The 26,848-nt window shown below is 42.5% G+C and overlaps 1 protein-coding gene across 2 annotated transcripts in view; it reads right to left on the minus strand.

Moving 5' to 3' along the window:
• The window catches only part of MAMDC2 (MAM domain containing 2), a 56,474-nt gene extending 30,269 nt beyond the window's left edge, over window positions 1-26,205 (minus strand). Inside the window, exons 1-2 of one of the 2 annotated variants that reach the window (XM_085042299.1) lie at window positions 25,966-26,104; window positions 25,731-25,844 (exon numbers count right to left, since the gene is read on the minus strand). In XM_085042299.1, coding sequence (XP_084898425.1) covers window positions 25,731-25,844; window positions 25,966-25,996 — 145 coding nt within the window. In that variant the 5' untranslated portion in view covers window positions 25,997-26,104. Of the gene's footprint in view, window positions 1-25,730; window positions 25,845-25,965 lie in introns of both variants that reach the window. The other variant, XM_085042300.1, reaches the window with a different exon arrangement.
• Between the last annotated feature and the right edge of the window lie 643 nt (window positions 26,206-26,848).

Below are 26,848 nucleotides of genomic sequence, written 5' to 3' on the forward strand. Positions count from 1 at the left end.
CATTAACTCTCCAGAGACAGAGTGCTCTCACTCCCAGCCTAATAATTTCAGCCTCTTTTGAAAGTTTAAATGTGTAATTGGCTCCACTGAAATCAATGTGAGCACTGATAGAGAGATTTATGTGTAAGTTTAAATGCTTTGCTAATCAGGATCAGGGAGCATGGCACTTGGCAGTACCAAGCACAGAAAATGCCAGCGTTAAACTTCTTCCAAATGAATAGCTGCATTGACTAAATGGCCTTTACCCTAAATTGTACTTCAGTGATAGCAATGAAGTGCCATTGATGCAGAAAGGAAGGTCTCACAATGCAGACCTCAAGGACTCACACAGAGCAATTGTGAGAGCAAAGCAAGGCAAAGTAGGGGTTTCTTGAAGTAAAGAAGCTGACAACTTTCCACTCTTGTTTGTGGGAGTAATAGAAGATTATTTTCCAGTCTGTGGAGAATTTGATGAATGTACAGTGGTGTAGCCTCTCAAAAATGTAACATGCAGCTTCATTGTGCAGCATGCCACAATCCTCCTGCAAATAGCCAAATAGTTAATTTATAGCAGTCATTCAGGAGTTATGAAAAGAGGGCTACTCTTCAAAATCACACGAAGGCAGAAGAGAGTAGTCACAAAACTCTAGGAAAAGCCTGATGGCACAGAAACACAAGTGTGGCTAGCACAGGTTTTTCCCACGGGAACTCCTCTTGTGTTTTGTAAATAAAGATAAAGTTTGGGTGTTGTTGGAACAGTGTCCCAGAGCTTGGACAGTGCAGGCCTGGCCAATCAGGCCTGGGGGAAGGCTTCTGACTGACCAATCTGGGTGACTTTTGAGAACTCTATATATGTGATGAAATCAAAACAATAAAGGTCATTCCTTCTTGCCACTGAGAACCGGTGCTTTCATTACTCTGCTAGCTGCTCAACAGCGACACACAAGCATGGAATTTCCAGCAATTACTTGCTCAAGGGTAGATGCAGCCCTAAGCAGTGTAAGGGGCTGTGCAAATACAGGAAAGCTGGACTTACTTTTTCATTTTCTTACTGACAAGACTTTTTGAATATCATGGAGATTGGCTGGCAACTACATCGGTCAATTCCCTCAGGACTCTGGGATGCATCTCATCAGGTCCTATAAGGTGACTGGGTTCCTCAGGTGGTCACAAACCTGATTCTCTCTGAGGCACCTGGCTCCCCCAGCTGCATTTTACAGTCCATCCACTTGAGAGGTGTGGGAAGAGAGACTGCCAGTCAGGGCTAAGGCAAAAAATTTTGAGCACCTCAGCCTTCTCTTCATCCTAGTTACCAGTTTGCCAGCCTTGCTTATCAAGGGGGTAAATGCTTTCTTTGACCTTCCTTTTCTGGCTGACACACCTGTAGAAGCTCTTCATGTAGTTCTTTGTGACCTTGTGAAGTTCAGCTCCAGCTTTGCCTTTGCTTTCCTCACCCCATTCCTACACAACTGGACAATCAACCCTACAATCTTCCATGGATACCTGTCCTTGCTTCCACTGGCTGTGGATTTTTTTCTTGCCCTTTAGTTTGACCAGCAGGTCCTGACTAACCCATGCTAGTCTCTTGCTCTCCTTGCCTAACCTTTTCCTCCTGGGGATTGCTAGTTCTTGTGCTCCATAGAAAGTGTCCTTAGAGATCTGCCAGACTTCTTTTGATCCCTTCTTCCTCAGAGCAGATTCCCAGGAGGTTCTGTTGACTACTACTTGGAAGTTTGCTTTCCTAAAATTCATGACTCTGATTTTACTCTCTGCCTGACCCATATCCCTCAGGACTGTGAACCCCACCAGTGCATGATCCCTGCTGCCTAGCTGCCTACAATCTTGATGGCCCCAATTAACTTGTGCTGGTGACCAACAGGTCCAGTATCACATCCCCTCTGCTAGAGCTATTACCGGGCTTAAGAAATTCCCTTCATGCACTACAGGAGTCTCCTGAACTGCCCACCGCTTGCCATGTTACTTGCCCAGCCGGTGTCAGGGTGGTTTAAGGTCCTCAACAGGGCAAGAGCCTGTGAGCACAATGCCTCCTGCAGCTGGAGCAAGAAGGCTTTGTCTAAGGCTCCCCTTGGTTGAGCAGCATGTAGTATGTGCCAGCCATGGCGTTCTCTTTGTTGTCTCAGTGTCTGATCCTTACCCACAGGCTTTCAACCTGCTCACACCTATTCTTGAGAGACAGCACTTCACTCTCAAACCACCTCCAGATATAAAGGACAACCCCTCGACCCTTACTTTCCTTGAACAGCCTGTAGCCATCCATAGTTGCACTCCAGTAATGAGATTTGTCCCACCAAGTTTCAGTAATGGCAACAAGTTCATAATGTCACAGCAGCACAGTGGCTTCCAGCTCCTCCTGTTTGTTGCCCACACTGTGCACAGTGGTATAAAGGCACCTCAGCTGAGCTGTCAGCTCATGTTACCTTCTTGGAGGAACACCCCTTAATTTCATTGAGATATTTCACTGGTGTTCTTGGCTTCTGTTACCTCAGGCTTGTCTCCATGAGATGTCAGTTGTGCTCCAGTGTGGCCAGCACATCTCAGGTCCACTGGCTGAGGGCCCTCACCTGCACCCTGACCTTCTAACCTTGGTATCTCATCCACAGCCTGTAAAAGGCAAGCCTGACATTGTCCCCTTCCCTGGCGCATGTAGTTTAAAGCTCTATCAATGAGCCCTGCTAGTTCCTGAGCAAAGACAAGCTTCTGCACAGATGGCAAAAGCAAAGGATTGCTAACTACCTTTGATGGCTAACAGCAAGCAGATGCCTGGTGAAGGCAAACACCTACAGCCAGGACAAGAGATAGAAAAAGTGGTGCTCAGATATATTTCCCTCACCACTCTCTCACTACTCAGGCTAGTGAGTAATCCACTTTTTACTCATGTTTCTATGATGACGTTTTACCTACCATGTAATTTGGCTGTCTTCTGCTTGACATTTGAATCAAACTTTACAGGACCAAGCATGTGCTCATTGTACATTCCTCCATGTCTAAGCAGAATGTTGAGCCCAGGGGGAATTAGGACACTGTGTTTCAAACCTATCCCTCCTCAATGTAACTATGCACTGCAGCAGTAAGACTGAACAAATGAGATCTTTAAAATCCTCCTGTATCAATGGCTGTCATCTTGCTGCTCTAATAAGCAGTTCTGTACAGAGCCTCTCTCAATTACAGTTGGTGATACATTAACTCCATGACTCATTCACCGAAGTTTTCCAAAAATACATTTTAAAAATATTTTAATGTACTTACTAAATGGGCATCAATAGATCAGTCAGCAGTGGCTGCTGAGATCAGAAACAGTGCTTTTTCCAACAAAGAGCACAGAAATTGCACTGATTGCTTTCTCTGTAAATAACACAAGACAAAAAGGCAGATGTTGGCTAATAAACTCAAACAAATTGCATTGAGAAAAATGGGAAAAAAACCCAAACAACCACTGAGATAAATAAAATTACCAGTTAGCTTTTCAATGATATATTTCCTCTGTAAAAATTTGGAAGAGTAACCACAGACATGTTCTGGCTCTTTGTGGGGTTTATGTCTGACACAGCTGTTCACTTAGTTCAGCCACAGTACAGCTTTACAAGAAAAACTGAATATAAGTAGCAAGCTCCAAGAGAAACAATAATAAGAAATTATGAAGCAGGAAAAGTCTGGGAACTTATATTTGATTAAGAACTCATTTATACCGAAAAACTGCAAGAAATGTCTTACATGTGCAAGTCCTGTTTTGATTTTCTCTGTATTTCCCATATAGAAACAGGAAAGACTGTTACCAGAGTTCCTTAGGAACAAAGTTGATCTACTGATGCCATCTGCGGAATTTCAGAGTCCTGATTTTGGGTCTTGACTTTAGTTTTGGAATTTCTTTTTATATTCTATAGCAAAAAAAAAAAAAAAAAAGGAAAAAGGTACCAAAGCAATACCTTTCTAAGACCTATTAAGTCCTCTTACATCTCTAGAAAAAAATAGTTAAAAATATTAAAGAACAGTTAATTTAAATAGTTAAAAAAACAATAGAGTCAGAGGAACAAAATTTTGCAAATGAAGTTTGCACATGGAGGCTGTACCCAGGTAGAGATGAGGTTTAGGTGAAGGTTCAGAGTTTGAGTTGAGAGCAAAGACCAGCTACTTCGTGTGGGATTTTGGGTGAATCTAGGAAAAGGCTTGTGCCACTGGATAGGAAAGCTTCAGACTCATGACTCTGCTTCTCGTTAATTTTCTTTTCAGTAGGAAGTTTGAAACATTTTAACGTCTTTCAACCCACAAGCAGAGGGTTGTTGTTGGAGCTTGAGGTCTTTGCAGCGAGTATCAGTCCATGCAACCTCCTTAAATGCAAGGCAGCATCAGGCCACAGGGCGCTGAGCCTTCCCCCAGGTCCCCTTGCCTGCTGATGTGCATCTGTGGCAGGGTGCTGCTGCCAGCTCCCAGCTGCCCTCCTCTGCCTGCCTTAGAGCAGGTTCCCTCTGGGCAGCCTTGGCCACAGTGTCACCTAACCTGGCACACATCAAGAGCCACCAAGACCTCTTGTGTGAGCGAGGTCTCTCGCTAGCAGCAGTGTACCCCAGCCAGCTGGAGCAGTCATCACCTCTCATCATCACTGCCTGACCCCAGGAGGAGGTCTGGTCACCACCTAAGTCCCTGGGGGCTCTGCCCCATGCCCTCCTCCCCAGCCGGATCCAGCAGGTAGGAAAGTGCAGTTACAATGTCATGGGTAACCCAAAACATTTTTTCATCCCACATCTATCTGTGTCCAAAATCATTACTGTCTTTCTAAGACCCGGCAGTGAGGAGGGAAATGGCATCCCAGGGCCAGCAGGTGCCAGGGTCACCCAAGCAGAGCTCTCTTGCTTCCAAGCTCTGGCTCAAGGCAGAGGCTCCCCTTCTTCCAAGGCTCCTTTCCCAAAGGATGGATGGTTTATGAGTTAACTACCAGGTCCACCTCCTGCCCTGTCCTTTGCTCCCTCAGGAAGCTCGGAAATACAGCTATTAGCAAGCCTGTCAAAACTAGTACAATTAGCCCTGAAACACTCTGTGGCTGCAGCATCTGCTTGCAGCTTCTGTCACTCTGGTAAAGTCTTCCAGGCTCCATCCGTCAGCTTGCCTGTGACGGTCTGGCAAGGGTCCAGCCTGAGCTGCTGTTTTCTGCTTCTGATTTAGAGGAGTTGCTCCTCTGTACTGGGGATGCTTCCTATCCTTGCTCTCCTTCAAGTCCCAAGGTCCTTACATCATGCACCAATTATACCAAATCTCTTGTTTGTTCCAAGTACAAGCCTGTGGGATTTTTTACTTTCACAACGACCTCATCAATTTTTATACACTTTCAAATTTTGTTTCTGTTGTTCCAGCCAACCTATCAGTACCAGTAATCTGCTGTTCACACCACTCATTTCTCATTTTCATGCTGTTCATTACATAATTTTGAAAACTTTTCATCTGCTGACACAAAGGCTGCCAAGTTTTTGTTTGATATCTCTGATTTTCCTTGAAACAACTCTTTCCAAAAGACATCTCCATGATTTCTGTTAGCTCGTATACTTCAACAGAACCTAGGTCATATTTGGAGACACAAGATTTTTGGCTGTGAATTTCTGAATGGGAAATAATTTAGACAAGCTTTTTCTTTATTCTTTGGCATCCTAAATCAGTTTCTATTGACCACAGTGCACAGGGAATATTAAAGATAAAAAGCAAATACAGTGGAAATCATCATGCATCTGTTTGTTCATAGCTCTCATCTCTCTCATTAGTAGCTCCATCCCTTTGCTGAATTGTGTTTCCACCAGGATAAAGCACACAGGGAAATGCACTGTGACAGCTGTTCCAGCACAGCTGCTTGCCCTGGTGGAGTGCATCACAAGGCTGTCTTCCTTCAGCAGCAAAAGCAAAATTTCACTCCTACAGTATTCCTTTGCATTATGCTATTTAGTTTGCCCATCACTCCTTGTATTTGCTTCCACAGGTGCACGTGGTGTGACGTGGTGGAGTATGCCTGCCACATGTTACAAGCTCTGCTCTGTATTATGTGCTGAGCACATCTCAGCCTGGCCAAGGCAAACATGCCCACTGTAGTCCACTCAGCTTTGGTGACGTATCTTTGAAGAAAAACCTATCAGATCTGCAATCCACATCAAACTGTTGGACAGCACCCCACAGGTGCTGTGGATGAGCAAGACAATGAAACAAGGGACTTCTTGTTGTGTTTAAAAAGGGGGCATTTATGGGGTCACACTTCTCCTTGGATCAGTCACAAGAACAGCCATGGGGAGTAAGAGTTTGAGATAAGAAAGAGACACTCCAACCCAATCAACCCTGTTTTGGTTGCTGCATGTCTGGATTTCCATTATCTGGAAGGTCAGGCTTTTGTACTTCTTGTACATCCTTGGTGTACTCCAGAGGGGTCAAACTAAAAGCTTATGGTACTCACCATCTAGGCCAAGCTCAAAAGAAAACCTGGATTTAGTCAGGGAAGCAGGAAGACTCTTGTCACAGGCACAAGTGGCCCTGGGAGGGAGAGGGCAAGCAAGCTTTGGAGTTGGCGCAAGCAGGGAACTAAAATCTGCCCATCATGACTTGGCTTTGGTGCATGAGAGAGTAGGGTCACAGCATGCATGGGGAGTTCTGGACCAGGTTTTCCCTTGGGGAAATAAAAAACCTCAACTGGTTGCATCTGCAAACCATGGGAGCGCACCAAAAGAAAGATATAAAAGCTAAACTCTTCTACTGCCTGGATCTTCTCTCTCAGCATCTGCCACATCACTTGGCCTACTGCATTACCCCAGAAACCAGCTCATCTGCCTGAACACTTGCCTCTCCTAGCTACATCAGATCTACTGAAATGTAACTTTTGTCCACAAGCCTTATCTCACCTTGGGAAACAATAAGTGTGATTGGGTTGTAGAAATTACATTTATTCTGATACTCTGCTGGGCCCCAGGTCCTACACAGATGGAAAAAAATACTTGAAATATTTATTTGGTTTCACTGGCATTAGAAGTTGAACTCCCATGAGTTCAGTTTCCTGCTTTATAGAAGCTCAGTGGTTTGGTTTCATATCCTTTTTTTTGTTCCAGAATCATTGGGATAACTGCAGTTTCATGGTGGGCTGATCAATGATGTGACATTATAAAATGCAAACAGAACTGCAAACAGGTGAGGTACATATTTATACATATGAGCTGAAACAGCAGGCTCCAGAAAGAGCTTACAGTTGAGCTATTCAGATTGTGATGAGTGCTGGCAGTAGCCTGTTCAAAGTCCACCTGAGGGAACTGGCCTAGACACACCATCACTTTCCAAAAACTGCTGCAGATCACTGTCTTGTAATGAGTTTATCACTGGCTGCTGTTGAGCAGCCCCTCAGCTCCTGCTTTGCTCACTCAATGGCTACTCTTGACTAACTGACCCTAGGCAAGAAAGCAGCTGCAGTGATTCATCCTCTGCCCCAGCAAGTTTCATCCTGCAGGATCCACCAGGAACATGCAGTGGTGAAGATTCAACGTGCACAACCACCAAACCTTCAGTCAAGGAGCATGTCTATTGATGTTGAACATCCCAAACACCAGGCCCATGGCTAATATTTCCTGGAGCTTTGCACAATTACATCCATCAATTAACCATTTCAAAGACTGGTTTCAGTTTATTAGGGATGTTTTTAGGCTTGCAGTCCTGTACATCGTTCCTGCCTGGCAGGGGCTGGTAGCAACTGAGGGTGTGTGTGAGGTGTACAGACAGTCTGAGCCAAAATCCACAAAACTGGAGAAGGGTTTATCAAAATAGCCCCAAGATACATAACTGCAAACTCTAGAACATCTCACACACACAGTAGTGAATTGTCTCGATATCCACAAAATTCACAAAGTATATTTCAGGATGCTCTGGGTCTCTGTGGGGAGGGGCTGATGCCCTAGGATTCCCTCCCCAGTCCCTCAGCAGATGCAGTCCCTAGTACCATTGGAAAGTTGTGGAAGTTATGGAGCTTCTGCTCCAAGCAAGATAATTGAACTATCCAAAATTAGTGAGGATCACTTAGTATTGAATGCAAAAGAAAACTCCTTGCACATGCTCCAATATGTAGAACAGAAAGACATAGATGCCAATCAATTCTATGATATTTAATAATTTAGGAGATTTAGGAAGCAGTATTTGGCTTTCTGCAGGGCATCTATCTGCTGATTGTAAGCAGCTGAGTTTTGATACATTTTAGCTACCCTGAGTTTTGTTTTAATTAAAATACCTTGTCAAATTCTTCTTTTTCCAAGTCAGTGAACCACCTAACACATCTGAATTCACCTCAGGCCATCAGATGTCACCCGGAATAGGCACAGGGCTCTGCCATCTGTCTGTCCCAGTCCAGTCTTCACATGTCTGTCATGTCATGATGGCCTTTCTGCTTCTCCTCACTAGGCAACAGTCAACAAATTAATTCCTTCAGGCATCCCCTTCAAATGCTCCCCAGCTGCCCCAGACACTTGTCATCACAGATGCTAAGATTTTATTTGTAACACAAGCCTCAAATATTTCCATTTCTGTTTTAGATAACTTTTGAAGTGAAAAGCTCATGAGAATGTTGGTGAAATTTAGCACTTTTCTGCAACATCATTCCAGTAAATAGCCAATATTATCCTTGGGCAATTGCTCACAAAGAAATTCAGCATACCCCATGTGAGCTGTAAGACTTGTTTATCAAGACTGAAGTAAAACCTGAGATATAAATGAGTCATTGAAAAAATCTATCAATATGACCCTACCAGTTCATGACACTGTTTTCTTCAGGATGTCCCCACTGACCCCTGCCTGCTTCATGGTCAAAGTAAGTAAAAGCTTGTCAAAACTTTCCAAAGTAATAGAGTTTATAGCCTCTCATTAGATGATTATTGTTATTGTTATTCCCCCTGAGGGATCACTAAGGCTGTTAGGCCTTATTCTGCTTGCTTTATGTCCTAAACAGCCTAGAGAGAAGGAGACTGAGGGGAGGCCTTATTGTGGCCTTGAACATCATGAGGAGAAGCAGAGGGGCAAACACTGATCTCTGCACTCTTGTGACCAGTGACAGGGCTCCAGGAAAAACACTGATCTCTCCACTCTTGTGACCAATGACAGGGCTTGATGCTGAGCCAGGGGAGGTTTAAGGTGGCTATCAGCAAAAGCTCTTCACCCTGAGGGTGGCTGGGCACTGAACAGGCTCCCCAGGGAAGTGCTCACAGCACCAAGCCTGAGTTCCAGAAGAGTTTGGACAATGCTCTCAGGCACATGGTGTGACTCTCGGGCTGTCCTGTGCAGGGCCAGATGTTGGACTCCAGGATCCTGACAGGTTGCCTGCAACTTGGCATATTCTGTGATTCTATGATCCTAGGGTGATCACACAGACATCAGCACAGTTTAGGTAAATCCATAAAACACCATTTAAATTAACTTACACTCAGAGTGCCAAATCTCACCAAGCACTTAACACTACCCCAAACGAGTGGTTCCCATGCAAATGTGGACTGTAATGTATTGCTCATAATGCATTCAAAGAACCCCAAAAGGCACCAGCAGATCTGACCTCGCCTCCTCCCCACTGGCTGTTAGTATCCAAGAGAGATCACAGATAGATGCTCAGGTATGAATAAAATGTAGAATAAACACACTGCAACATTGCCCTCTTGTTCCCTCCCAGTTCCTGCTGCCCTTTTTCAGTGCAGAGGACTGCTTGTGCTGGTTGGGGTATCAACTGTATCAACACACGAGCCCAACTAAGCTGTATATGCCTCGCTTTTATCCTGAATAAAAACAAACTAAGCAGAACATAAACCCTGCAGAAATAACTTAGCTCTATCTGCCAAGCTTTGTGTGGTCTTTCTAAAAAAAGTCCTTAGTCCATTTTTTCTGAGAATGCCTTTTAGTGTCATATTTGCCTTAAAGTATTGCTCAGAAGTTGAGACAAGGCAAATTCTGGAATGCTTGAAGGTGTTAGCAAAGTTCACACAGCATCAACAAACACATTCAGTGCCGATCCCAACACATTTTCTCTGTGTTTACAGCTTCCCCAGGAAGAGTGAATTCTCTGCTGGAAAAGTATTTTCTGCAAATGTGTGTCCCTTGAGGGGAAATGAAAGGCAGGAGCTCGCGCCCTGCACTGCTCACAGCGCTGACAGGAGTGCTGGCATGCCTGGCTGGTCACCGGCAGTGACTCACTGCTTTGTTTCTAGTGAAATAATTCAAGAAACACATTTTCAAGTCTGTCCCTGCAGCTGATCCCACCAGTTTCGCCTGTTACCCTGCGGAGTCAGAAACTTCTGCTGCTTGCAGAGAAAGCTCATTGTTTACTGAAGAAATCTGCAGCTGTGCTCGTCCAAGAAGCATCAATGGACATCTCTGGGAATACAGAGACAATTAATTCCTTATCAAATGTTGATGAGCAATTAGACAAGCTGCACAACCATTATTTTGGGTTCAAATGTCATACATAGGCTGCTCGACTCTCAAAAGTGATGGTGTAGGAATGTGTTTTCTAGCCTCTGCTCCAAGCTACAGACTCAAATAGCATCAACAGCTGCTTCACAACACACAGACACAAGAGACATGAAACGTGGGATCAGTGCAACTTTCTGACATGGTCCCCAGCCTCTCCCTCTAATGGGAAGCAGGAAAAAGATTCACTTCCAGAGCACACAGAGTGGGAAACTCCGAGAGCTGTTGTTTCTCCACACCTCAGACGCTGAGAGCAAACTAGGCCACAAGAGAAGATGCTTGCCAAGTTTTATCTTAGAAAACAAGGGGAATATTTATAACCATTGGGAACTTGGAAAAAACCAAAAAGACAACTTTTCAATGCATGATACTGAAATAACCTGAAGTATTGAACCAGTATTCCTATAACTGCAGTGCTCTGAGAAAGGGAAGAAAGCACAAGGGCTCACATACCACTTTCCAAAAGCCTGGTCTCTAATGCTACCAAAAAGCTGATACGAGCTGACCTAGTATACAATGATCATCTAAGCCAAAAAAATCTTCACATTTAGGAATTTAGGAATTTAGGAAAGTGTAATGACACAAGAATTCTACAAAGAGCTTTGCTATATATATTTTACTTTTCATTTAAAAAAGTTAAAATTATAATGGAGAGGATCAATAAAATACATCATGCAAATAGGTAACTAATTTTTATGCACATTTTTAAGAAACAAAAAAGCACACAATGCTTTAGTAAGCAAGGGATACAACATGCATTACAAAGAAAGCAACAAAGGACAAATACTCATATACATGGTTATCTCCTTATCTTTAAAACTGCTCTATTTTATTTTTTGCAAAAGGTGGGTTTTTTTTCAATTGGGGTTCCTTTTTTCCATGTTGGCTTTTTTAAAATCAGCTTTAAAGAAGAAATCAGAGTCTTCTACATCTCTTATCTTTAGTAAATAAGGGAATTGGTTCTTTGTTATACTTCCAGCTCTTGAGGCAAAGTACAGGAATACTAGCAGTCAGGAAACTGGCCTCAAGAAATGCCCACGGTTGTCCCTGCAATCCTCTGCAGAGGAAAATGTCTCTGCTTCCCAGCTGTTCTCAGACCTGTGAACCAAGCTGCTTCAGGAGAGTACAGACCAACTTCAGCAGGGGAGGCATACAACAAATTTTAAACCTGCTTTCCTCTGCCACATCTCCATGCCACATGAAGCCCAGTGAGGAGGAAATTAAACCCACAGAGCTTTACAGAAAACAGGTCTAACTGGAGAGCTCAATCTCTGATGAGAGAATAAACCTGTAGTTATGTCTTTGCAACTGCCTTGGTAAGTGTGGCATCCCATCCTTCAGGAGAAGTGAGCATGAAAGACTTGTAGATGCTCCTGGTCATCTGCAAAAGTTTACTGAGTTTTGTTAGTAAATTACACCCTTGGCAAGGAAACTGGAGTGTTTGTCTCTGACCTGTGTGATATAAACACACAACAGTGTGATGTAAACACACAGCCATGGGTTTAAGATAAAGGGGTAGGGTGAAAGGGGAGAGGGAGAGAGATGTTAATTAAAGAGGTAGAGAGAGTGAGGAAAGGAAGAAAGAAAAAGATGTCACCAGTTCTGGCTCTAACATTGATCCAACTGGGGTGTCCAGTGTCCTGAAGGTGCCCATGCACCCAGGCTTTGTGGAGTTGCCTTTTTCTAGGTAAGTTTTCTCTACCCTGAAAATTAGTTTCTCACCTTCTATGCAAATCAATTACCATACACAGTCCGTTCTTACAGACCTTTATGGAAATGGTTCAGAGGGCTTCAGGAGTTTTTGGTGGTCTCTGTGTTGTGCTTATCTCCACATTATTATTATTAAATATTAATTCAGTGGTGCAGAAAGGTGGTGAGATAGGAGAATAAAGCAATAAGTACAGAGTAGTTCATTATAGTTGGTGTTTTAAAAGCAATTAATTTAATTAATATTAGCTGAAAATTAAAAATATGTCATAACTGGAGAAAACAGCAAAATCAATTATTTTGAGTACTACCTATGTAATCAGTTTGATTTTAATCTGACCAGGGAATAATTTAATGAAGAAAAAAGTGTGGAGCTGGACAACCCATGCTCATTTCTGATGCTCACTGAAATTGTCACAGTACTGGTCGTTCCTCCCTCCCAACTTATGGCTCTTTGTTTGTGGATGCTTGGAGACATGCTTGCTGACATAAGACTATTGTTACCAGCTAGAGGTGATGGGCAGCAGAAGTGGTTGATAGAGGCCTGATAGAGGGCTCAATATTTCGTCATTTTTTATAATTTTATATTTATACATTTATATATAAATATATATATATTTATATAATATATAAAAATATATATTTATATAAAACATAAATATAAATATTTTTATATTTATATAAATTATATAATTTTATAATTTTTTATAATTTTCCAGCTTTCTGGAAAAAAATCAATTTATTGTTTGGTAATTTATTGCGACAAAAAGTTGGAAGCGCTAACGTGATTGAAAAGCAGAGCCATGACTCCTGGTTAAATTTAAAAATTCCATGCTGCGTATCAATTCCTCTTTGACCTGGACTCTTTCAGCAGATTTACTGTGGTCTAACTATCTAACACCTTCATGTCTTTGGACAATCTACCACTCTAAACTCTCCTCCATGCCTTTGCAGGGCTGTTCCTTGTCACCTTCAGGTAGCTCAGGGGACAACACTGACAACAGGAACACTAATGGGAACCCTACAGCAGATTCCCTGTGCACATCATGCAACCTCCTCAGCAGCATGTGAGTAAAATGCACAGACCCCCTGGTCAGGTACAGCCTGCAAGCATCTCTCCCCCAAAGACCTTACAAGCTGCCTTCTTCTGCCAGGCTGGAGCAACACGTTCTGTCTGCCACCCTTCCCTGCCAGGGGTACACTGCAGTACAGAACAGGTCACACACACTCCATGCACAATCAGATGGTACAACCACTGAATTAGGAAAGGCCTCATGAGGATGATTCAGCTAGAGCAGATGTCCAGCAGGCAGCAATTCCATTTTCCAGCAAGTTTCAAAGATAAATTAGGTTTTTTTATCTTTTCACAGAATTGTTTAAATACTTTCAGACTGTGGACTTCTGTTGAGACTTCTTACTGCTCTGGGCTTCAGCTTTCCCTCTCATAGTGAACTAACCTGCAGGTCAACTATAGGCACAGCAATGAAACTCCCTTCTAGATGCATAACTGACAGAAAACACAAAATAGTCTCTCTAAAAACTTATCTAAAAAAAAACCCCAGCACAAAATCTAAGCAACCATGTAAAGAGAACTTTTTAACAGAAAAATATGTAGCTGACCCAGCACAGGAAAAGATTCTCATTTCTATGTGAGTAAGGGATGATTGATCATGTAACCTTATTTTTGGCTTCCACACCCATCAGCTGTGAAGTCTACTCCAAATTTATATAAAAACAAACACTGACTACAGCTCTTTGGTTTTTACCTACATGTGGTAGTCCAAACTACACATACCACTCATCTTATTTCCATATAAGACAACTTCACCATGCAAAGCTCTCTCTTCTTTTTCAAACAAACTACAGTTAGTGCCCTAATAACTCTCCAGTTTGACACTTAGTTTAAAATAACCGCTAGAAGTGGCTATATTTAGAGAACAATCTGGTATTGGTATAAAGCCTCTCATGTTTCCACTCAAGCACACAAGATTATCCTTGGCCAGGAAAGGAATCCCTCTGCAAAAGGTCTTGTAAGAATTAAAATGCAAAGCAATGACTGTATAGGAACTAGAAAAGATTCATTCATTTGAAGTCCTCCTGCTTATGAGTGAACTTCAACTAAGCTTCTACAAAGCATAGCTTAGATTAACACTGCCTAGCTATATGGGTGCATATTTAAAATGTTAAAGGTCCCCCTACTTGAAATGCTATAAACCACATCTTAAAATGAAGCATTCATGTAACCTACATGTAAGTTTTTGAGGCTATCTATGAAGATGTTAATAACTGACAGTAAGTACTGTGAAGCTCAATATAAAGCTGGAAATGCAGACTAGCAGACCAGTATTGACACAGACTAGAAAAGACTTTTTTCTGTGTACTGATGGATTTTACCATTGTTTGTGCCCAGACTATTATCATGTTTTTAAAGCCGTCCTCTAAGGGAAGAAAAGATTTAATAAATCCAGTTTTCTTTTAAAAAGTCATTGTTGCTATATTTGTTACACTTTTAAAATCAAGGTACTGGGATAGATTTGCAGTTTGCATTTGTGTATGCCTGTGTACTCTAGCACTCAAGGCAGAGCTTATTTCCCTTAAGAACTTAAAAATTTACACAATCAAAAAGTGGTTTACACTATGGAAAACAATATCCAAATTTGTCCACAACTATGGGAGTAAACCAAGCTATAGCTTAAACCCAGAGCAGTATTGAAAGTTCCTAATTTTCTTGCAGTCTGTATTGAGTAAATGTTCTGGATTGAACTGTTAAGGATTATACCAAACTGTTGGGGTCTACAATGGAAAATTATTTATTGTAGAGGCAAAATATAAAAACAATGGCCTTACTCCTTTCTGCCACAGATTCTCACTGTTGTTCTACTGTAATCATACAGGAAAAAAATTGACTATCACCTGACACTTGGGCACACTAGTATGATTCTCCTGGGATAAATATCTCAGGAAGATCATGAAATATGAAGAAATGTGTCACCAGGTATCTGGTCTGCTGCTTCCAGCTCCTACCTACAGCTTGTAAATGATTGTGATTGTTTGCCACAAGTGTTTACATGTCTAGGCAGGGAATACACTTGGCTGTACACCAGGGATCTGGCAGTCAGGGGAAGGAGAGAAGAAGGGATTTGCTAGGAGCAGACAGCAATAAATACTGATAATGAACTGCAGGTCAGCCTGAGGATACGTGGCTTGGGAGAATTAAGGACTCTATTTCCCAAACAGATGCAAGGGAGACAGCACAGACATCTATATCTGTTTCATCACTTGCCTGAACCTAGTCTGATGAGCTGAGAGCAACTCAGAGTCAATACCCATTCATTCATCTGCCTCCCTGCTGGCTCCAATAAAGAATGATGCCAATTACTGTCAACTCTCTCATACGGCCTAAAATGAACTCAACTTGCTTTGGCCAAACAGCTGCAAAACTGTGGTCTCAGTCAAGGAGGCTCATGTGCAGAATGATCTGCCAAGAGCGATTAGATGGAGCACAACTATTTTGCTGAAGTTTGCCTAGGAAAACAGAACACACCAAAACAAGCTTTCAAATGGAGATTATTTAAAAAGTAGGAAATTATGAAGAACAGATCCTGTCACAAAATGCATCAGAGTGCTCTACACTTTAACATCTCTGCTTCCCATGAAATTCTGCAGCCATGAGCATTAGAAACATCAGCTACATGACAATCAAGCCCTGAAGATACCAGTAAGAAGCAAGCTCTCCATATCCTTCTAACAACTAAGAGATCATTCATCTAGCAAGGGATCTAAAACAAACTGTCATTTCTTCTCTTGAATTCTGAGGGTGAGAAAATTTCAGATATGCATAGGATGGAATAGGCATATACACATAACACGTGACTATTGTGTTTAATTCTTACTTTAAAAGGAACCAGAAATTCTTATGTTCTTTTACTGCAGGTGGAGATATCTCTGAAAGAGCACTGCAGTAGGACTTTTTTAACTTTCAGTCAAAAATATGAAGATACTACACAATCACAGAGTAGCTGAGGCTGGAAGACACCTCCAGAAGCCATCTGATCTGGCTCTCCTGCTCAGGGAGGGCCACCTACAGCCAGTTGCCAAGGACCACATCCAGACAGCTTTCTAGTATCTGCAAGGAGAGAGACTCCACAGCCTCCCAGCCAGCCTCACAGTGAAAAAGCACATCCTGATGTTCAGAGGGAACCTTCTTTGTTTCAGTGTGTGCCCATTGCCTCTGGTCCTGATCCTATCACTGGGTACCACTGGAAAGAGCCTGGCTCTGTCCCCTTTGCACCCTCCCTTCAGGTACTTCTATTTATTTATAATATAAGCCTTCTTTTGTCCAGGCCAAACAGTCCCAGCTCTTGCAGACTTTTCTCATTTGAGAGATGTTCCACTCTCTTCATCATCTTCGCGATCCTTCCTTGGGCTCTCTCCAGTATGGCCATGTCTCTCTTGTACTGGGAAGGCCAGAACTGGACAAGACCAGCACTGGATAGAACTCCAGACAGGGCTTCAACAGTGTGGAGCAGAGGAGAAAGGTCACTTCTGAACTTGTGGCAACACTGCTAATGCAGCCCAGGACACCTTTAGCTGCCTTTGCTGCAAGGGCACATTGCTGGCTCATGTCCAACTTGGTATCCACCAAGGCTCTCAGGGCCTTTTCTGCCAAGCTGTTTCTAGCTAGGCACTGCAGTTTGCCACAACATAAAAAACATGGAATGTTCTCCCAAAAGACCTTCCAGTGCTCACAAGCCTTGCAGCACCCATAAATATTTTAACTCAGAAGTGACTTTGCCTTACAGGTACCTATAACTCTGCGAGGCTGGTTGTATTCTCACTGCCAGGCACCAAGCTCATCATTTAGCCCTGGAATGAAGAAACAGAGGTTAAAGTGCTGTTGGCTGCATCCCACAGTTCTCTAACCCAGAGAGAGCACTCATCCCACCTGCTGACACCAGCCTTCTTCAAGGGCCTTCTCAAATCATGCTCATGGTAATTCATGGGTTCATGGTGAAGAGCAAGAAACTATGCTCCAGGCTGAAATTAACACTGTTTGGCAAATGTAAAAGAGGCCTGTGAAAGGAGACACATTCTCATTGCCAGATCTACAAATGAATTAGGAAGTACATTGGACAATTAAGGTTCCCATCTATACATCAGCTGAGGATTTCTACTGCAAGTGGAAAGTGCTCTGTGGAACACATGGGATTTTATTGAAAAGAAGTGTTTGCAGAGAAAATCTAAATTTTGTTTAGTGCATTAGAACATGATCTTTAATGTTATTATTAGAAAACAGGGAAATCTGCTTATTCACAGATCAGGTATGATTGTCTGGGTTCCTTGCCGTCCAGGCATAACATTTTGCCACAAATGCATTAGCATTTCCCTAGATACCACTGTCATGCAGAAGCCTGCTCAAACCTTTTTTGAACAATGAGGGATAGACAAAGCAACAGTCTAACAGTATCGATTAACTGTTAGTGATGTAACATCCAAAAAACAAGAAAATCTGAAAGATGGAGAATTACTTTCTTCAGTAACTTTGTATCTCACCATGGTTTTGTATACAACAGCTGTAATCTGCCCTTCCATTTCTGTAGCTCTTTATGCATTTTTTATATCAAATACAGTTTGTGGGCCAACAAATTTGAAGAAACGTCTGAAGTCACAACAGTCCCTCTTTAAACATTTTAACGGTTTGCTAATTGAAAACTGTGAAGACTCTGTTTCCTAAAAGAGTTTGACAAATGTTTCAAATGGAGATCTAATTACCATGATTCATGGTTATTTTCATACTAGACTCACAAGGTTTTCAGAACAGAGCAAAGTGCTAGTAATATGTAGCTCATACTTTATCAGAGAATATATCTATTTAAAACAGCATTCAAAGTACACCAACACAATTAATCATACACATGGAACAGTCTTAAATACTGATCTTGAGCCACTTTTGGCAGAAGAAAATGTGTTGGAGAATCAGCCATGTGGTGTGGAAGACACATTCTGTTAATCAAAGAGCACTACATTGTTAAGTAAAATTGTAGGAATCTTTGGCTTGATTATCATGTGAAGAAGGACTACAATAATCACACTTGAATCTCTGGCTGTCTAGAAACACAGGGAAGGATGGGGCAAAAGATGCTTACTCTTTTCAATGGGAACAATAAAACTATTTATATAAATTATATAAAGGATTCTAAGCAATCAAAGCATTATATAAAGTTATGTGGATCACTATGGCCTTTTATCTGGCCTTCTGTAGCATTACTGCTAAAAAAGTATTATTAACACAGTACAAACTCAAATATTAAAAGAAAATATCTCTATTTTTTGTATATTTTCTTGAGATGTAAGATTTGAAAATTTGACCCAATTTCATAAGTTTAATCAGTCAAGTAAATACAGCTTTGATTGCACTGCTCTTGCACACAGTGGCTGGGGATGAAACATTTCAGAATGTAATGCAATGGGAAAACTCAAAAAAAAATGCAACAAAACCAGCTAGTTGTATTGGTTTGGACTTACTTTTTCAGTAATCTTCCAAATATTTCTATTTGATAGCTTCCTGTATAATCTTAGGGCATTTTCAGGCTGTTTCTATTAAAATTTTGAACAGTCTATACCATGTGCAAGGTGAACAAGTCTTCTTTACTAGTAGAAATGCTTCTGGATTGCCTGTGATCATCCTCTCAGCACAAGTGCAAGCTTACTTTTACTCACTACAGATCTTGACTAACATTGGATCCTGACCAAAATTTATACTGAAAATACCTGCCCTTCCCTCCAAAAAATGAAATGGCAAATGATTTGCTTTCCTTGTCATTTTCCAAGATTATTATCCATGTAGTATAATAGGTGCAACAACCACAAAATACTGACTGACAGCATTTTTACTGATAAAGAAACTCACACCATGCCTGCATCCTGAAATTCCTGAAAGAAATTTAACTTCAGTTAATTTGCATCTTTCATTCTTTTTCAGAAAGCTGAAAATATTTCTAGCAGTTTTCAGCAAGTGATTTACGTGTCTGTACTTGAATTTTAGCAAACTTCAACATCTGCAAGGCCAGGGGTTACATGCAAGTCGTTTTTTTGACTGAGGTGATTTCACCTCCATTACCACTCCCAGATACTCTTTTGACCTCCTACAGTTTTTTCTTTTTTTTTTCCTTTCTTTTTTTTTTTTAATTCAAGTGGTAAATGATCTATTTTCAGATTTTTCGCATGCAAAATTAAGACCACCCTACTGTCAGACCTGAAAGGTATATTCAGTAAACATGGATTTTCTAAGAGTTGTCCTCCCTCTCTTGTGGCCAAATTCCATGGCTCAGTGTAAAATGCACTACAGCAGTTGTTGACTCTGTAAGCACTGGATCAGTAACAGCTGTATGTGAAAATACACTTATGAGAATGTTACTATTCTGTGGAGAAGAGGAATGCTTTGAAACTCATCTCTCATGCAGTGACTCACTGATAATAGTTTAGGCTTTGTTTGTTCCCCTGCTGCAAATGGAAAGGCCAGACTTATCACAAGTGTCATCATGCACAAGCAACTGCTCCTGAAGCCCTGGATGGACATAAAGTGCTATTGGTTTTTTTTTTTTTTTTTTTTTTTGCGCAACACCTGCCTCTGAAGATGGGGAAAAAATTGCTAATAACTGCAAAGTGGGCACAGTTCAACAAAAACGCTCTTACCCAGAAGCCTAGGATGGAAGTTACACCTGGGCAAGCAAAATATGAGATTTCATACTGGGATCAGCAAGACAAGGAATAGGCTGGAGCAAGATGGAATGCTACTCACACATGGTACTACTATTAAGCTGCCAGTGACAGACTAGACAGGAAAATAGCAGGAAGAAACAAGTAGCTAACACAAAAGTGTTAGCTGAGCAGCCAAAGTCGAGTGTACAGGAGGGATGGCACCAGAAGTGAAAGAAAATAAGAACATGAGATTCTAAATGTAAAAGAACTGTGTGAGCCAGCCTTTCTTTCCCCGCTCTTCAGGAGTGATTAGGAAGGACAGCTGTCACTCCAAATTCAAATACTTTGGCCAGGAACACCAACATTCTAATTATGAGGTCAAGACAAAACAGAGCATGTGGTAATGTAAGGGCTTCTACCTCCATCAGACAGCACTCGGTGCAGAGATGCTCTGGCTACAGGTTTGGAAGACCCAAACCAGTAAGATCCTGTGGCAGGGTGAATTTATCACCTGAGAACTTGCCAGCAAACAAGAACTGTGGCATGCTAGCCTGGTTCTGCTGCAGCCAGGTACAAGCTGGTGCAAGTCTCCTTGACTCTCAAGTATGTGGTTATCACAAACACGTGAGGCCACCTGTCTCATCTCAAGAGCTGTACAAAGCCAGCAATGTCACAACCTTTTTTACATTTTCAAACTACGTGATTCCTGATGTACAGGAAAGTAGTATAGATAGATGGAAATAAAACTAAGACTTCAAATGTGCAAATTTATTTGCCAGTGGGTTTGTAATGGAGCATGACAGAGCACACACCACATATGAACTGTGCTTGCTGTGCCACAACATCTAGGATCACCAATTATCTATCACCTGCTTCATTACTCTGCATATTACAACCACATGATGTGACATTCAAGATCAGAGAGCTTAGATCAGAAGAGGTCAGTTTTAAGTCATATGGCACAGCTGTAAATACAAGCTATTTAAATGGTATGCAGGCAATGTTTAGATTTGAGATTCCTTATGCTGCTGCTCTCACGCCTGACTTATCTGTTGGCCTGCAATAGCTGTCCTGTCTCTTGAAATTATTTTCCATCTATTTTGAAGTGTAGCTATGTGATACGTATGTTCCAAAAGACAAACTGCAGTTTCCTGAAACTGTTGTTAGTGATGCTGCTTGATCACCTGCTCTCCATAAATGGATTTTTACCTGATGGATGCCCGTTTGGAGTGTATCACAGGAACAGTGTGTTGGAATAATGTGGCAAAGATAGACATATGGTTTAAGGATAAGGAAAAAAGGTCATATTTGTATGTAATGTAATATGTTACATCGCTCTTCTGAATCTCCTTTCCTTCAAAATACTGCAGTAAGAGAAAACATTATTAAAACCCCTGAAACTTGTGCTATTAAAATACATCCTTGGTGATATGAGAAGTAGTGCACACTTCCAGAATTTTAGAAGGAAAGCAACACACACAAAAATATGCATATGAAGATGTTAATTATCCTGTGACGGCCAGGTGCATTTAGCACCTGTAACAACTGCTAGATATAGCTTTAGTGTTTCAGAGGCACAAACCTCATTAGGCAGTGCAGAGACACATTTAACAATGGTCACTTACTTTTTGGAGCACATTGCTAGTACCAACAATTTCTCTTCCCTATGGGTTGCTGTGGTAGTAGAGAAGTTTCTTATCTAGTGGCTTAAATCCAGGCAAGCAGATGCAGCATAGCAAACTCTATTAGTGCAGATTTAAGCTGACAGCTGAAATGCACGTTATTTTTAACACTACTAAACTGGTCTCTGTTAGAGTGAAGGGCAATGGAAAATAAACCATACTCATAGCAGCTCACACAAAGTGCTGTACAGATATTCTAAGCAAAAATGTAAACATTGCCCAGAGTCACAGAAAAGACATGCCATAGTTATTGTGTCTAATGAAATTTATCTGTAATAACACTGTGAGCAGGATGTTCTTACAAGCAGGTTATGGTCAGCTCTCTACTGGACAGGGCTAAGAGTGCAAAAAATGCTCAAATCTAACACTTCAGAATGGCTGCAGTTGACCTAAGGCTGTGTTTCCTACTGCTGTTTTAAGTAGGTCTCCGTAGTTTTATTTATTACTCAACTGCCTATTACATACAGCATCTTCCCTTGTTTGAAAGACCATTTTGCACTTACAAAATATGTCTGCCCCCTAAAATAATTGTGCATTTTGGTTAAAGAAACTCTCAACATTATTTGATAAATCTTACCCTACACAGTTTGACAGTATGTATTAAAATTAAATAGGTATCTCTCTTACTACACATATGCTGCTGACAATGTGAATTCCTGTGGAAATCAGCCACTATGCATCTGCAAAGCTTTATGCCCCAAAATAACTGGACATGAACTCATGCTCTGTATACCTGCAGGTGTTAGTAGAAGCAATATGGTATTCAAACTTCTCAACTATCTCTAGTAACCATAACAGTGATGAATGTAGATGTGATTTCTAAATTTACTATCCATTGGTTGAGTCCAAGAGTTTGATCTCTGCCTTACATTCTGAATTTAAAAATAAATTACCTGTTCAGAGGGATCATGAACGCAAGAACATTTTTGAGGGCATGCCTACACCTCTGAAATTGAAATGGATCACTGCCCCTTTTGTTTATGAATAGGAGCAACTCACTTAAAGCTTTCTGATCTTATCACTGGTACCATAAAAATTCATCTGTTGCTCATTTTTAGAACCAGGATTACATTATGACTATCTTTTCCTGAGCAACAATACTACTGTATTTCTTGTGTAGTCGGTATCCTACGAACACATGAACCACAACACGTTGCATGGAATTTCCCAGCTTACAGTGAGAACAGAACTGGCTCATTAAGGAACATGCTGCCTCAAGTCTGATGCTGTACTTACCCAGCCTGGGCCATGACCTCAGCTGGGTGTGCTTCTCAGCCATAACTAGGCTCACCAGACTTTTATGTCCTCAGCTTTTTCTGTATTTTATGTTTTTTCTTGCATGGTGTTTGCCTGCTAAAGTCATTATAGTTCAAAAACGCAAACACCAAGCTAGCCAGTGACTGAAAAAGTTGACAGTTAAAAAAACCACCTTGATATACCTGAAGGTCCTATTCCTGAATTCAAATTCATGTGAGAGACCTTGAGGCTTACAGAGGGTCTCACTGAATCAGAGGTTTTATGGGAGCACAGGTCTACTGGACAGAAGCCTGAATTGTTTATTGTGTAGCTGCTCCTACAACCAGCCTGCTCCTACAACCTTCACTAGGGCCTGATTTGTGAGTAAGGCACTTAGGAGTGAAACAGCTGTCTATCGTAGCATTGAGTACTTTATTTTGATTTGCACTTGACTAAAATGGGCCCTAAAATATCAGTTACAGGTATAAAAACTTTAGCTAAAAAAAAAAAAATTTGAGAGAGAGAAAGAGAGAGAGAGAATTTCTTGTGTGCTGGAACTACCAGAACACTAAAGAGAAGGCAAAATCATTTTAAAAGCAGCTGAAGCTTAGAAACATATTCCTTTAAGTGGGACTGCACAGCTGTAAACAAAAGCCAAACTTATTCTCACACTTCCTTTCTGTGTGCCTGGCTCATCAGAAGATACTGGCTTCCTTGGCAACTGGGCAAAATACTTTCAAGTATGGAGTGGAAATTTCTGGGCACGGTTTTAGTTATATTTACATCACCTTGACAGTTTGGCACAAGACCACACTATTGAGAGATTTATAAGATGAAAGAACTTGCACTGCAAGTCAGATAATCCCTATAAGAGACCTGCTGAATGTAATTCTATACTACAAATAGTATTTTACAATAATAAAGCAATTTTGAAGCAATGCAAGGAGAAGTGGAACAATTCAAAGCTAAGGTGCCTCTCCCATTTTTAACTTCCTCTGCTGCCCTAGTAAATTACCACATGTTCATACCATGACCAGCAAATAGCAGGACACAGTGCTGCCAAAAGGACCATGGTTTTATGAGATAAAACAATGAAAGAGCATCTAAGGAAGACTCATTTTGCACACTTACTCTGAAGATTTGAATGAATTATTTTCAGCTAGGCTTAGTTGTCATTCTATGAATGTGTTTCTGAAGAGACTAATATAATACTTTGTGTGCCAAATCTTTGCACAGAATCTCTTGCTATGATCAAATTACAGACTGCAGAAAAACTGTTTATAATGGAAATGCTGACAGAACTATGCCTATTACGAGAACTGGTATACCACATATCCTCCCAGAGTATAACAGTTCTGTTACGTATCTCTGAAAATAAGATATGCAGTAACAGAAGCTGTGCAGCCACTGGTATGTTTATGCTCATACAGAAAAATCAAACTACAGCAACAAAAACTGTGATCTGTGAACAAAAAAAAAGCAGGCTTCTGCTGATCCAAACCTCTGGTCAAATGTCCTGACTTCTTAAAGCACTGTAGTGTGGATGTGCACAACATGGTGCACACCCAGGTATTTCTACAGGTATTGCTCCCAGCATCTCACAGTCCCTTGGAGCTGAATCAATACCACTACCATGTGGCTCCCTGTAAACCATAAGGAGCAAGTAAGTGCTGCTTCACTTGGTAGACTAAGAGGGCATGATGTCAGGAGGCATAGCTGGGATAGCAAAGATGGTTACTAGATTTTCACTAGTATTTTCAAAAACACGGGAAAATCTATGTATATTTAAATAAATAAATAAGCAAAGAAATAAATATTAAATAAATACAAGAAAAAGCAAGTATTTCAATTATGACATCCTTGCAGGCTTTTCTAAATTAGCTTTCCTTGCACATTCTCAAAGCCTACTGACCAATCTAAAAAGTAACAGTGAAGGTTGACTTATCTCGCATAGGTGAGAACCTGATACAAATAGGGGAAAAAGAAACACCACCTTTTTTGTCAGCTCTTAACTGAGTGACAAGTGGAATACAAAACTGGACCAGCCACTTTTGAGTGAGCCCTGATTAAGGGGTAGCGAGGGGTTGTCTACCTCTTGTATCTGTACTCACCTCTTCATTGTTCTTGGCACCTGTTTTACAGCTTAAAAACTTTAAAAACACATAGTCCCTTTTTCTGCGTGAGCACAACTTTCACTTAATGAATGAAAATTTGGTGAAAACACAATCAGAATTAAATTATTTTATCACCCAGTTATAACTGTGCTGTATATATTTTTGTTTAGCCTTTTGGCATGTTCGTGTAGATTCTGACAAAAATTGGAGCCTATATTGAAAACTTACCAAGTAGTTACAGTTGCATGGAAACTCTGTGCTGTGACTGGATTTTGTTCTCTTTTCAATAGCATTAAGTCTTGTAAAGCCTAATACAATTTAATGAAAGACTTGACTTTTCCCTGTTGAACTGGAGGTACCAAAAAATGGAGAAGTCTTAATTGAACGTGTTGCAGAGATACTCTTGCCAAAGATTGTCTCTTGCCCTGGAAGTGCATCCACTTTTGCAGTAGAGCCCAAAATATATTTAGAAAATAAATAATGCATCTTAATAGGAATGTAACAGACATGAGAGGTTTTCTAGAGAGAGAGTTTGACAAAAGACACCTTTTCCCAACAGAAAGTGAAAGACAGAGAAGGAAAGGAGATTTCTGAGGCATCCTGCAGAAAGCTGCAGAGATACCTGTGCCGGGGTGTGCGGATGCCTCCCCGCAGGGCCTGCCCATCACCAGGTGTCAGGGGACGGACACCCACACGGGAGGGACTCGGGGGGCTGCTCCCCCGGGAAAGGCACCCCGAGATGCCGTGTGCCCGCCGCGGGGTCCGGCAGCGCCCGGAGCGGAGCGGAGCGGAGCGCCCGGGGAGAGAGGTGAGCGGGGGAGCGGCGCAGAGCTCTCACCTTCGCCGTGCAGCGTCCAGGGCAGGTGCGCGAAGTCCCACTGGTAGCCGCAGGCGCTGTCCTCGAAGGTGCACGACCCGGGCGAGAGCAAGGCGGCCCCGGCGAGCCGCAGAGCTGCAAGGACAAAGCGAGCCCCGGTCACGGCGCGCCCGGCCCGGGGGCCGCGGGCTGGGGACCGCCACCACCCCCGGAGCAGCGTCCCGGGCGGGCGGCAGGAGTGCCCGCCGCCGCTTACCGTGCGCGGCGAGCAGGCAGAGCCGAAGCATCTTCGGCGCCGGGAGCCGCGGGGGCGGCGGGGCTGAGCGGGCCGGGCGCGGCCGACCGCGGCTGAGCGCGGCCGCTCGCACCCCGCCGGGGCGCAGGGAGGGCAGCGCGGCCGGGCGGGCAGGGGAGGGACGGGGAGGGCCGGCGGACACCGCGGGTGGGCGGCCCGGCCCACTCCGCCGCGCAGCGGGGTCGGCCCCGGGCGGTCGCTCTCGGCCGGAGGGGCTGAGGCTTCAGTGCCCTCCGGAGCGGGTGGTGCTGCGTCTTCTCCCGGCAACCTGCCCGAGAGTATCACCCCCCGCACGGCGAAAATGTGCCTTCTTGTGTTTAAGTGGATTTCAGCTCGTACGCAATGCTTTGCTCCTGCCACTAGGTACCCTCACTAGGTACCACTCGAAGAGCTTGGCTCTGTCGGATGTACTCCCTGTCTGGTGCTTGCACACAATAGTAAGCTGTCCGCTCAAACTCATCTGCTGAGGACAAAGGGGCTCCCACCCCACCAGAGCTCCTGTGTTACCCCAACTTGCTCCTCCATTCTTCCCAGCCGCTAAACCTGCCCTGCCAGAGGACCATGGCAGGGTACCCTTACACTTTTAGCTAAGAATGGTCCAGCAGCTGCTGAGATGCTCCAAGAGCTGTAGTTCTGTAGTTCATAGGGTTACAGAATAACTCAGTTAGGAATGGACCACAAGAGTCCAGTGCAAACCCTGCCCAAGGCAGAGCCAGCTTTGAGCTTAGACCAGGTTGCTCAGCTGGAGTTTGATAACTTGCAAGGCTGGTGACTGCACAGCCTGCCTAGGCCCTGGCTCCAGTGCTGGGCTGCTCTTGTGGGGAAAATGTTTCTTCCTTGTGAA

This window comes from Lichenostomus cassidix, chromosome Z (assembly GCF_008360975.1).
Source record: "Lichenostomus cassidix isolate B80296 chromosome Z, HeHo_3.0, whole genome shotgun sequence".
Lineage (NCBI taxonomy): Eukaryota > Metazoa > Chordata > Aves > Passeriformes > Meliphagidae > Lichenostomus > Lichenostomus cassidix.